At 48.4% G+C, this 14,283-nt stretch overlaps 1 protein-coding gene across 1 annotated transcript; it reads left to right on the forward strand.

Annotated features, from left to right (window-relative positions):
• Positions 1-4,193: 4,193 nt before the first annotated feature.
• Positions 4,194-8,167, forward strand: LOC133356916 (AT-rich interactive domain-containing protein 1B-like). Its single transcript, XM_061574617.1, has one exon. The coding sequence runs from the start codon at positions 4,389-4,391 to the stop codon at positions 6,123-6,125; it is 1,737 nt and encodes a 578-aa protein (XP_061430601.1). The 5' UTR covers positions 4,194-4,388; the 3' UTR covers positions 6,126-8,167.
• The last annotated feature ends 6,116 nt before the right edge of the window (positions 8,168-14,283 follow it).

A 14,283-nucleotide genomic window follows, 5' to 3' on the forward strand; every position in this document is an offset into this window, starting at 1 on the left:
TCTGCTTCTGCGTTGAGATTTGAACTTGGTGACCTTAATAAACACACTAATACATACTCAGTAAATGTTAAAGCGATAACGGGGTGAACCGGGGTCTGGTTATCATAACGACTTGCGTTATCATAATTACACCCACTCGCATAATTAATACGATTACCTATCGAATTGGCATAATTAAAATGTGCGTAATTACATAAATTAACATATTTCCGGATAATTACACATTTGGCCAAATTTCATTTAAATATTATTATTTCCACTGAATATTCATAACCCACATATACAACATAATAATTTCACCCACGCACGCATACAACATAACAAATTTTCATACCCAACATATACAACACGACCCCAGTGGTCAGGGAGTGGCTCCCAAGACGTGGTGGGGGGGGGGGCTAATGTACATCGCCCCCCCTATCCCCCCTCCAATACCCCCCCGCCCCCTCCCCATATTAACCATCACTAATCACACACAAACTATGGTTTCAGTTTGTGCCAAGTCTTACAGCATATTCGTTCTGTATGTTGACAGAACTCGGCCCCGTCACAGTAATGTGGAGTTTCCACCATTGCCTCGGGGCTGTGAAAAGGACGTTAGCACCGGCCCAGCGTTCGCTTTAACAAGAATACGCTGGACCTGTTGAACGTAATTGTTCTTTAGAGTTTTACAGACATCTTTATCTGTGTGTGTGTGTTTTACCATGTGGATTTACTAGCAACCGTCGGGGTGGAACGCCAACTTTCTATCGGCTTTAGCGGCACACTCCACGGCTCTCGAATGACTCGAGTCTTCAAGACTCGGCGAGGCTTCTCTCTTATACTGGTAGGAACATCTGGTTCCACCAGCCCACAGGGGATTATTGTGTCCGTCCGTTCGTCGTGCAGGGAGAGGCTGGGTGGGGAGGGTGGGGCTGGGTGGGGAGAGTGGGGAGGGGCTGGGTGGGGAGGGTGGGGCTGGGTGGGGAGGGTGGGGTGGGGAGGGTGGGGAGGGCCTGGGTGGGGAGGGTGGGGAGGGTGGGGGGGGCTGGGTGGGGGGTGGGGAGGGGCTGGGTGGGGAGGGGCTGGGTGGGGAGGCTGGGGAGGGGTTGGGTGGGGAGGGTGGGGCTGGGTGGGGGGTGGGAATGGTGGGGCTGGGTGGGGAGGGGCTGGTCACCCCGTGGTGCCCTTATAAAACGCAACGTTTAACCTTCTCACGCCGGCTTGTGCCCGCCCTCACAGTCGGGCATATTTGCGGAATACACCACGCCGCCGTTGACCCTGCAGGCCATTGACCGAGCAACCCAACGTTCCTACCAGCTCCCTCCGCAGGAATGTGTTTATTATCATCACGGGCGGCTTCGAGGGAGTGCCGTGTTGCAGCGGGTAGCAACGTTTAGAATTTCTATTCCAGAGGAAGTCGCCTCCGTTCGACCTCCCGGCGCGGTAGTTGACACAATGGGCCAGCTTCTTAATTACATCACTCCGCCTCATGGGTGTACGATGCACATGGGTGTACATGGGTGGGCGATACACTGGCTTTGTCGATCAGCAGAAAGTTTTCAATCAGTGTACAGAGTGTTCCAGATGTCTTGTGACCCCCCCCCCCCCCCCCCCCATTTAATTATCTCAAACGTAACATTTATTTCAAGTACATTTAAAAATGGGTGAAATAATTGTAGGCGTTAATTAATTGTGGGAGTCACAAGACATCGGGACCACCCTGTACGTACATTATATATTGCCTGCTATGCCACGTGGGTCGAAAACGTGGACTCTTGATAAGAGAATGAACGTGAAGAGTGCGCAAAGAAGCATGAGAGAGGGAGATGATTGGTGTTGATGGGGTAGGTGTTGATGGGGAAGGTGTTGATGGGGTAGGTGTTGATGGGTAGGTGTTGATGGGGTAGGTGTTGATGGGGTAGGTGTTGATGGGGAGGGTGTTGATGGGGTAGGTGTTGATGGGGTGGGTGTTGATGGGGTAGGTGTTGATGGGGTGGGTGTTGATGGGGTGGGTGTTGATGGGGTGGGTGTTGATGGGGTGGGTGTTGATGGGGTGGGTGTTGATGGGGTAGGTGTTGATGGGGTGGGTGTTGATGGGGTGGGTGTTGATGGGGTAGGTGTTGATGGGGTGGGTGTTGATGGGGTAGGTGTTGATGGAGTGGGTGTTGATGGGGTAGGTGTTGATGGGGTGGGTGTTGATGGGGTAGGTGTTGATGGGGTGGGTGTTGATGGGGTAGGTGTTGATGGGGTGGGTGCTGATGGGGTAGGTGTTGATGGGGCGGGTGTTGATGGGGTAGGTGTTGATGGGGTAGGTGTTGATGGGGTGGGTGTTGATGGGGTGGGTGTTGATGGGGTGGGTGTTGATGGGGTGGGTGTTGATGGGGTGGGTGTTGATGGGGTGGGTGTTGATGGGGTGGATGTTAATGGGGTGGGTGTTGATGGGGAGGGTGTTGATGGGGTGGGTGTTGATGGGGTGGGTGTTGATGGGGTGGGTGTTGATGGGGTGGGTGTTGATGGGGTGGGTGTTGATGGGGTGGGTGTTGATGGGGTAGGTGTTGATGGGGTGGGTGTTGATGGGGTAAGTGTTGATGGGGTGGGTGTTGATGGGGTGGATGTTAATGGGGTGGGTGTTGATGGGGAGGGTGTTGATGGGGTAGGTGTTGATGGGGTAGGTGTTGATAGGGTGGGTGTTGATGGGGTGGGTGTTGATGGGGTGGGTGTTGATGGGGTGGGTGTTGATGGGGTGGGTGTTGATGGGGTGGGTGTTGATGGGGTGGATGTTGATGGGGAGGGTGTTGATGGGGTAGGTATTGATGGGGTGGGTGTTGATGGGGAGGGTGTTGATGGGGAAGGGGATTGATGGGCCCTGGACGAGACTAGCCACGGAATGGCAGCCAAGGAGGGAGACACCGAGCGTGAATGTGAAAGCACTCAGATAATCTCGTCAAACCAAAATAAACTTTGAAAGACTGCGACTGAAACACAAACTAAATCATGTGATGGTCCTACAGACGGATTGTGGCATCGCTGCACCGTGGCCGGTTTAGAACGGCGTGAAGAGGCCCTCATTCAACAGCGGGTAGAACATGCCAAACGACGGTACTGAGTCTTAATTATGGAGCTTTCGTGACTGCAGGAATTATTCTTTGGTTCTTTCGGTTAAGTCACGTCTAAAGATAAAATAATAAATTAAAATAAAAGCATATTACGACGTTTCGATTGCAACACAAGCAATCATCATCAGGCAAAAAAGAAAAAGCAACAAAAATCTAACTAGAAAACTATAGACAGACATACAAGCAGATAGACATCACAAGTACACACAGAGAGAGGACACATATCGGCACAAAGAGAGGGGTCGTTTCTGTGACGGTCCTTGCCCCCCTCTCTATATTTAAGGGACCGTCACAGAAACGACCCCTCTCTTTGTGCCGATATGTGTCCTCTCTCTGTGTGTCCTTGTGATGTCTTTCTGCTTGTATGTCTGTCTATAGTTTTCTAGTTAGATTTTTGTTGCTTTTTCTTTTTTGCCTGATGATGATTGCTTGTGTTGCAATCGAAACGTCGTAATATGCTTTTATTTTAATTTATTATTTTATCTTTTGACGTGACTTAACCGAAAGAACCAAAGAATAGGACGGTACTGAGCTTGTATTTAAGGGCTGGTTTTTTGGAATTTTTCCTCACTTGATGCAGTCATTTTAGCTGTGACGGCCCCACCTGAAGACGGAGACTTGTGTTGCCTCCGAAACGTCGTGATTTATTATTTTATTTCTATTATTACTTTTATTATTTATATTTTTTACCTACGTGACTTTACCGAAAAAGCCTAAGAAGATGGTACTGTCATATTTTTTTTACATTAAAAGTTCCCAAATCAACTGCTGGATGAATGTTTTTTTTCGGCGATCCCATATTTATGTTTGTGACCACACTTCGCTCACGCCGCGCTGGGGTGATGAGACATTTGGTGAACTTTGTTTACTCGTCTAGACGGTTGAAAGGTACCAACGCAGCCTCAATTCACACCGCAAATCAACTTTGACACCCACCACCCCCACATCACTGAGGCCAGTTGGTACGCGCCGACTTTTCCGTTAACGCTCCGCTGCAAACGCCGAAACCATCTCGCAGAATCCCCCCCCGCGCATTGAGTGCAAATGGACTGCGCCAAAGTGAGCAGGCGGCGGATGGATACAGAGCTCGCCTATAAAAGGACCCAGTCCGCAGCGCCGCCCTCAGAAGGCGTGTCCACCCGCCACGCCTCGGGTCGCTCAGCGTGGCCGTGCTCGTTCCCAAAGCTCCCTCACAACAACAACAACCCCCCACGCACCCACCGCTTTGCTCGTCCCCCGAGTTGACATTTTGTAAACAAACGCCTCGGACCCGAGCAAAAACCGCCCGTCATGGGCGACGCTTGTTCGCCCGGCCGAGCGGCTCCGTGGCGAGAGGAGGATGCGCGTTGCCCCGAGGGCGGCAAAGCGCCCTCGGGGCACCGGGCAATGGGAGCCTCGGTAGGCGCCACCGTAACAGCGACGGTAACAGCGGTAACAGCAGCAGCAGCAGGGGGCGAGTCTGGGCTGCAAGCCGTGCAGGCGATCGTTGTTGACGGACGGCACGTGGAGGGCAGGCATTTAAAGAACAGGTCCCAGCAACGGCAGCATCCGTTGGAAGATGGTCAGCAGATCAAGCGACGCGCACTTCAACATCCTCATCAGCAGCAGCAGCAGCAGCGGCTTGAGCACCAGCATGGCCACAAGCAAAGCGAAACGCAGGATGAGCAGCAGGAATTTGAACAGCATGAGCAGCAAGCTCATCAGCAGCATCCACACACCGTTGACTCCAATCCGCTGGAAATCCAAGGTCAAGACTTTGGACGAAATTCCGGACCCAAGCAGCATCAGCAGCATCATCAGCATCATCAGCAGCAGGGCCGAGGAGGCGGTGGTGGCAAGCGACACCGCCGGAGACCGTCGCGACAGAAGCGCGCACGCCGCTGGAAGCCCTTCACGAAGCTGTCGTGGGACGAGAAGCGACAACTCGAGGAGAGAGACGCGCGTCGCGCCGCACGCATCCGCGCCGAGATGGAGGCGAAGGGCTTCCCCGTGGCCCCCTACAACACCACGCAGTTCCTCATGGAGGAGCACGACCTCGGAGAGCCCGACCTCAAGCCGCCGCCCGGCTGCCGCGGACACCACCACCACCACCACCACGGTGGCTACCATCGCCGTCGACGCCGCCGCAACTCGTCGTCTTGCAAGACGGAAGATGAAAGTTCGGGAGAGGCACCCGCCGCTGTCATCGGCAGCAGCAGCAGCAGCAGTGACGGTGACGGCTGCTCTGGGGACGAGGGTGGAGGCACCTGGGCAGGTGGGGACGACGCTCCCCACAGCGGAGCCTCGGATGGAGGAGGAGGTGGTGGTGGTGGTGACTTCTTGCTGAGGGATTTCTTCGAGACGTATGAGCGATACCACACCGAGAGCCTGAACGCGATGAGCAAACGCGAGCTGCTGCAGGAGTACCTGGAGCTGGAGAAATGCCTCTCGCGTCTGCAGGAGGAGAACGCGTTGCTGAGGCTGCGTATGGAGGGCGTGCAGGATGGAGGGGGAGGAGGAGGTGGTGGTGGTGGAGAGGGAGGGGAAGAAGATGAAGGGGGGGAGGGTGGTATTGATGGAGGAGGTCACGGCAGTGGTGGCGATCGTGATGGCAGAGGAGCTGGGAATGGAGAGGATGCCCCTGGTGGTGGTGGTGGTGATGGTGGCGATGGTGGAGGTGTTGGTGGTGTTGATGGAGGTGGCGATGGTCTTCAGCGAGATGTCGCCAGTGGAGCAGAAGCAAGCGGTGCCCGTAGAGGTGACGGCCACGCTGAGCATCTTGGAGACGGTGCAGATCTCGCCGCTGGACGTGACGATGGTGGTGGACACGGGGGTCCCAGCGACAGCGACAGCAGCTCGACCTCGCCCCACGGGCAGGTCGTCCCCTGCGGGACCCAGCAGGGGTCATCGGAAGTCCATCGCATCGTGCAGCTGGAGAACGAACTGCAGAGGCTGCGAGCCGACAACGCGAAACTCAACCGGCAGCACGAGTTGCTGGTGCAGCTCACGGCAACGGCTGGACTCGGTACAGAGGCCCAGATGGCGTAGTTCGTGGGTTGGGGTCAATGGGTCAATGGGTCAATGGGTCAAGATCTAGATGTCACCGTGGCCAAAATCGTCGATGCCACCACCACCACCACCATCCCGCAGCTGCTGAGCGACGAGACACGAGACGATGGACCGATCAAGTTTCTGCCGGAAAAAAAGGTCGCTGGACTCGTGGAGGCAGTGGGTCAAGAGGGCCCCTTGTGGTAAGGGTGACCTGGGGATTCTGTGGGTGGGAGAGGTGATCAGAAGCCACGGGATGGATGATCAGAAGCCACGGGATGGAGGAACATTTGGGCGCGGGAGTGTCGCAATCCTAAAACGAACGCGTGTCTTTGTTTTTCGTCGTAATGTTTCGTCTAATGTTTTCTATTTTCGTTACGCGCGCGTGCGGATAGTTGGCGGCGGTGGTGTGGGGGGGGGGATGGTCAAAAAGTCGTGAGAATGACCATTTATACATTTGCTCGTTTGAATACAACATTTGGGGGGGGGGGTTAAAATATCTTAAAACATGTGCCAATTGAGCAAGAGACGTGGATGGCTTCTGCCGTATTCTCTCGATTATAAGACGTACTTGCCACTCATCCACCACCATCACCTCTGTAGTTTGTAAATCCGGTACTTGTGTTTAATTCGATTTGTAATTTCACTCGTGAGAACGGGGACACAACGTTTGGGACGCATCTTAAATTTGTATTCCTAGAGATGATCTGTAATCCTGAGAATACGGTAATTTGTTGACGTAGCGTTGATCGAGAGTTAAAAGTGGGGTGTTTGTGACGCCTGGCGTCGATTACAATGTTTGATTACCCCGGCAAGTTTGTGTAGTACACGTGTTGTTGTATATCGACAGCCCCTTGCCCATCCACTGCTGGATGAGTTAAATGTTTACGCCGAGTCGATCGTGGGGATTGACTTTAGACTTCGCCGGGATGGTCAGTAAAGGGCTGATTTGGTTTAAAGGGCCGAGGTGGTTTGACGGCTCTGATCCAGTTCAGATGTCGACTTCGACACTGATGGTTCGGGATTTATGTTGCGAAGTACATCGGGGAGTGACGCTAATCACTGCGCCACCGCTCTGCACCCAATGCATCTCTTGTTGGTCTTAAATGTATGGAAATTCCACATTCCAATGGCGGGAATCGGCTACATTTGGACAACCACTACGATGATAAAAATGTGTTTATTTTATCGACCCCCTCTCCAGTGTCGAATGATTGGTTTGAGTCGCCCACCCATATGTGTACTATACACATTCGTGTACTGTATTTGCGATACAGTACTGTATACTGTTGTGTGTGCAGTATGTTGCGTTTCTTATTCTCTACGAGCTTTTAGCGCAGCACGTATTACTGTACAGCCCTTTAAAAAAAATCAATCCACTGCTGGATGAAGGCCTCCCCACGCAGGGATGGGTCGTGTGGGAGGGGAGGTGGGTGCTTATATTGGTCATACTTAATGCTTGCTGGTCAGTGGGAGCTCGTTTAAAGGCGTATGGGGAGAGCATAGCCCATGGGAGCAGAGTACAAACCAACAGTGGAATTCGATGCACTGCCCTCTGCTGCCCACAGCGTAGCAGCCTCTATCACCTGCGGCAGCGTCACGACGTCGAGGTTGGCTTATAACAAAAATAAATTCCAGCCATTGTCATCAATTCACTGCTGGATGAGTGCTACGCTGCATGACGGACATGTGTTTTTTTTACCATAATTCACGCTTGTCAGAGTAGGTTTGTGTGGGGAGGGGGCAGCGTTGTATATATATACAAGGGCATAAGTTGCATTTTGGGGAGTCTTAAAGCTACACGTGTACATACGTGAGTCGTTGAAATGTGTCCGGGGGGTGGGTGGGGGTCCTGCGTGTTTGTGTCAAGGTGTAGGAGATGATGGGGAGAGGAGTGTGTGTGTGAGTGTTTACACAGTCTCGTGATCTGTGCCAGCCGATTTCGAGCCCAATACCCCGCCCCCATCATCCCCAATGATTTTCTCGGTTATTTTTTTCCAAAATAAAAATTTCGTGTGAAATAATGAACACGTCCCCACCCTCTCTCTTCCTGTTGTGTGTCGTGATCAATCAACTGCTGGAGGAAGACATTCCTTGACAAGCCGTCACCACCTCTCACGGCTCTGTGACACAACAATTCCAACGTAGCGACATCAGCTGTTTCTTTTTTGCTGCTCCATCTCCTCGATGGGTACGTCCTGATCTTGGGCGCGTTCCATTCCGTGGTTGTCGCCCCCCCCGTCATTTATTCTTGACCACTGGCCAACATAACTTCTCGTCGTGACGTGTCCCATGTTTCTTATGTCTCTAACTGTTGTGTGTGTTGTGTACGTCTGTTGAACTTCTTTCGCACCGTACGTAGCCAAGCACGCTGCGGGAGGGACTACAAACTTAACATCAATAAGTAATATTTAAAAATACTTTTTTTTAAACACGCTTTAATGAAATGTACCGTACTCGTAATGGCAAAACTCCACGACTCCTATGAAGCAGCCCGAAGCTTGCCATAACGTAAGGGGCCGTGGTGATTTACAGCCAACGTTAGTTGAGCGTGGACAATTAGACCCAAGCCGAAACATAACATGTAAAAAAGATGGTTTAAAGTGTTTTTATTTTATTTTTAATGATAGAATATAGTATTGTCATCAGTATGACATAAGTATACCAAGTTTGCAGTAGATACCACATTGGGAAGTGGGTTAAAATTGAGTTACAAGATTTGAGGATACGACAACAACAACAGAGTGAGTTAAATAAAATCGTGTAATAATAAAAAGCAGTTTCTAAATAAATGAGTTAACCATACGCGCATATCTCCCTGTTAATCAGCCTTTGTTCCATATTATTTTACTGCAGTATGCGTATCTTTATAATACACAGCTGTGACGCATTACATTATTTAACATTATAAGGACACCACAGTGACGTCACGGCCGTGTATGATTTTTTTAAAATGTCATGAAGATTCAATCAACCTCGTAGGACAATATAGAATCCATCTGTGTGGAGTGTTGCCCCCTCGATCTGCGTGGTTGAGTGTTCTCCGGTTTCCTGAATGATGTTGGCAAAGCATCCCAATGTAGCAGCACCCTCTTGAAAAAGAGTATTGAGACTCAGTGAGGCTATCTTGGGTAAATAAGTGGCATATGTCCATAAAGGTTTTTGGGTTAGATTGAGTACGTATAAATGTGTCGTAACCCTCTCTCCAACACACGTGACAAACCTTACTGGCTGTGTTGGGTGGTGGAGGGTTACGACACATTTATATTTACGCAAACTAACCCAAAAACATTTATGAACTAGCTTTTTTGCCCGTCCAAGGACGGGTGTATATTGCAGTAAATCTGAAATATTCAATAGAACAATTGTTTTAACGCTGTGGGCTCACGAAATAGATTTTTCCAAGACGGAGGTACTCTGCAAACCTACCGGCTACCTTCAGAGATTTATTCATGAAGCCATCCAGATATATAAACACAGACACAACTTTAACCAAGAGGATGGGTACAAACTGAGAAATCATTGGAAGGACGTTATTAACCAGATAAAGTCTTAACTGACTGTGATGTTTCCATCCTACCTGCCTATGTCAGCTGTTATACAGTTTAACACGTGTTATACTACCACGTGGCATGACAACCGAGGCTAATATTTACATAATTCACAGGTCATTTAGGGATGTAAATGTACGGCGCAATAGCCACAATCCTTTGTCGATCCACTACTGGATGAAAGTCTGCCGTATTGACAATGGGAGAGGGTGGGTGGGGGGTTATGTGACTATACTTCACTAGGGTGGTCAATAAAGGCAGGCCAGGTTCAGATGTCACTCGCCACTGACATTGGGCGAAGTGAGGAATCAAAATACTCTTTGGTTCTTTCGGTAAAGTCACGTAGGTATTACCTACGTGACTTTACCGAAATAACCAAAGAGTATGGATCCCTGCAGTCACGAAAACTTCAAATCAAGGAATCAAAATCTCAGGCACCTTGGTTCGTCGTGCGGTGTGGGACCTCGGGCACCACCACTCACCCCTATTGACAAGGTCTGCGCCAGTGGTGGACATTCCACATTCTTATGGCAGGGTTCAGTATTTATTTTTAGACAAACTTGCATTTCCACATAACGGCGATAGTCTTGTGGACCCTATACGGATAATCATAGGAATGTGCCCGATTTCATGAGATCTCAGACCCTAAGCAGGTTTGAGTTTGGATAGTGCCTGGATGTACATTCGCCATATGTTCAGCAGGTGCTATAGGCTTCAGAGCGACGTGAAGGACGGTGCAAAACAAATCTGTGCTGTACTTCTATGCTCCCACGTCTGCTGTCCCTACCACCGACCCGCACTGACTACAGCATGGTGAAGTATGGTCGAATAACCCACACGACCCACATGCAGCGTGTCGCGAGGAGGGTGGCACTCACTCATCCAGCAGTGGATTAACACTGACACGTGACAGCTACTTGAGCTCTTACCGATTCACCGTTTAAACTGTGCATTGTTGACATGAATAAATGTAATGCATGTCGAAATATATTTAATCTTTGCCATTGCAATAGTTACAAAAACACATGAGATCATCTTTGCGTGCACATGATACACCATTGGTTCATCATGTTTCAGGCAATTTTCAGGGGTTAAGAAATTGGTCAATGAAGAAACGATTTAAATAAACACTACCAAAACAACTTCTTGGTTCTTTCGGTAAAGTCACGTAGAATGGATATAATAAAATACTAAAAATAAAACATAATAAAATAATTCTCACGACGTTTCGACTTCTCGACATACCTGTTCTCCACCTGAGGACGGCTACTTGCGTTGTGGCCGAAACGTCGTGAGAATTATTTTATTGTTTTATTTTTATTATTTTATTATTACCATTCTACGTGACTTTACCGAAAGAACCAAGAAGATGAATCCCTGCAGTCACGAAAGCTTTAAATTGAAATTTTACTACCAAAACAAGTTTGACGTTACTGCCGGTATACCTTCATCATTATAATCATCATCATGAGATATGGTCTATCCACTGCTGGATGAAAGCCTCGGCCCTGCGATGCCTACAGTCGACCGCGTCCTGGTGCGTGAGCTCATTTCATCGCTTCTCAGTCTCCACGGTCAATGACCTCTTTCATAATCAACGTTTTTGGGTTTAGATCGCGTTATTTATAAATGTGTCGTAACCCTCCACCACCCGACACGGCCAATCAGTAAAAAAAAGTGTCACGTTGACAAAAGACAAATAGTGAACTATTTGTCTTTTTTACTGATTGGCCGTGTCGGGTGGTGGAGGGTTACGACACATTTATAAATAACGCGATCTAAACTCAAAAACGTTGATTATGAATAATATTGGTCGCGAAAGCCTGCTACGTGTTAAATGTCCTCTTTGTTCTCTCGTTTGGCCACCACTTTGTCGTAATTCGCCTCGACCATCAGCCATCGCCCCTTCTATATCCACGACAATCCCACTGGGATATTTGCACAGGGTTGGTGTACGGTGATTTTTCTGCAATATTTTGCTGTCTTTTCTTGGATTTTCTGTTTGCACATAGTCACTTTAAGATGTTTTCTTGTTCATGTTTTTGTTTTTTGTTTGTTGCGGTTGCACCCGATTCAAGAGCCGAATGTCTCACAGGGCTATACCTAATAAATGAACTTTGAACTTTGACTTGTCCTGCCCAAGCACATTTACATTTTTTTCTTAACAGTTTGAGTGATTTCTTTAGCTTGCGTTTTGTTCTGCAACCCACGTGTTTCTCCTTCCTGTCTCGGTGTAATTCCGAGCGTAAGCGTGCATCTCTCCCTGTTTCTCAACTTTTGTTCCATTTCCCTTGTCAGTAATACTTTATAATTCACTGCATCATCTCTCAGCAATAATACTTTTTTTGGGGGGGGGGGGGCACGTTCAGGGTTTAACGACACATTTATATGTACGCGATCAAACCCACAAAAAACGGTATTATGGATGCTAATGACCCATAGAGATACATATAGACACAGATGATACATAGAGACTCATAGAGATACGTGTTAAACTAATCAACAGCCATGATCTATCCATTGTTTGAAGAAGGCCTCCCCATGCAGTGTGGGTCATGGTGACGAGACCCTTCTGAAAAAAGAGCTTCACCACGCTGGGCTGGTGAAAGGGAGGGCAGGACTGGTTGATGCATCACTCGCCACTGATGTTAGCCGTTGTCGGAAATCAAACTCCGACGTCTGAGTTCAGAAAGCAATGCACGAACCACACTTCCACGGCTCCACCACGTTTGCTTTCATGTTGTACTCTCGCCTTCATCAATTTATCTCTATTTTTGTATATAGATCTTTGTTATGTGTACATATATCTGCAAGTGTTGGTGGATCACGGAGGAATTCGTAAAATTCTCAAACCAGCGAGGCTGCTGCGACGTGGTGGCCGGATGGCAGCACAGCAGCTGGGTTCATGAACCCGTTCTGTGCGGACCGTAGAAAGTCCACATTGACAAACACCATCGCGGTTTCATCACACGTGCAGCGCAACTCTCTCATCGTTATCACAGATATCGGCCAAACATTACTAAGTAGCAGGCACCTCCCAAAAGTGCATCTTGAGACTCGGTGAGGCTTTCCCGGTTAAGTAAATGACACGAACATATTAACATCCTGTTATAATGACGCTATTACATAAACACTACACATAAGGACAATGACCTATTGTCACCAAAGCACCAGGAATGTGGCCGATTTGGTCAGATCTCAGATGCTAAGCAGAGTTGAGCCTGGGTCGTGTTTGGGTGGGTGACCACTGTGCTGACCACAAAGAGGTTGTCATAGGTCTTTTGCGGGGCTCCGTGCTGGGCAGGAGGGGTAAGTAGTTCTGCAACATTGCTGTGCTGTACTTCTATGCTCCCCCAGCCGCAAACAACCCGCACTGACCATCGTGGGGAGGTATGGTCTCATAATAAATCATCATCCAGCAGTGGATTGACAAAAGAGCTGTACATGTTAAGTGATTTCAAATGAACGCCACGCACACGCCACTGTGCAGTGCGTGTTGATCTGTGCGTTAACCACGTGGGGAAAAAAACATTACAGATTTTTGCCCTGGGTTAGTGGTGGAAAGTCCATGTTGACATGACGGGGCCGAGTCATTCCATAGTTAAGCAAAGTGATAACTACTTTATCCACCCCGAAAGGCCTGATGGGCTTCGCAGGTAAACATCGCTCATCCAGATACCATATATATACCTCTAATGTGTTACTTGATTTAAAATCATATATATCCATTTATACTACAAAATCGTAGACAACTTCACCGACCTTGACTGAAAATTTGGGACTTAAATAACATAACTATTTTATTTCAAATGAACGTATTATGTAAGTAAATAATGCATTTAAAATACAAATAAATAATATTTGTAAACCATAAAACATTGAAACTCGGAATCTTAAGATGGGCCAGGGGGCATTTAAACCGAAAACAGCCCAGGCTGCCCACGTGGTCCCAAATCCCCTCGCTCATTGGTCAAGAGAATCGTACAGCTGATAATTGTTTTTTTACCCTTCTATCTGGCAACAAAACTGACACCTTTTTTTTACAAGGAGTCATGTTAAAAAAAAGGTGTCAGTTTTGTTGCCAGATAGAAGGGTAAAAAACCAATTATCATATTTTTACTGGCAAATGAGGTTCCAATGGTGTAATCGCACAGCTGTTGACGATGACGCAATGAGGCCGCATGCTAATCGGGCTCCATATGTGTAAGGGACCCCCTTGGGGAGTGCAAGAAGAACTGCGAACCGGTTTCATATTCAAGTGTCTCATCAGCAGCAGTCAGGCTTCCACTCTGCTGCTGATGATGATGATGAGGAACTGAATGTTGAAACCGGTGGGGAGTTTTGCTGGCATTGACCCCCCCAATGCCCAGTGGGGCTGATGGGATTTGTACAAAAATGTACGTTACATTTAACGTGGAGAAAGCTGTTGTATAATTATCTCTTGGTGTTATATTCTTCACAATCACGCTATTGATGACTGCGTTTCGTACATTTTATAATTTAATTTTTCGTGTAAATGCGTGGTTTATTCAGTCATGAGTTTTGATTACTTAAATGTTTGTTTTTCAATAGGTATTAGTGTAACTTCACATGTCAATTAACAATTG

This window comes from Lethenteron reissneri, chromosome 7 (assembly GCF_015708825.2).
Source record: "Lethenteron reissneri isolate LAM-NWPU_2019-01 chromosome 7, ASM1570882v1, whole genome shotgun sequence".
NCBI lineage: Eukaryota > Metazoa > Chordata > Hyperoartia > Petromyzontiformes > Petromyzontidae > Lethenteron > Lethenteron reissneri.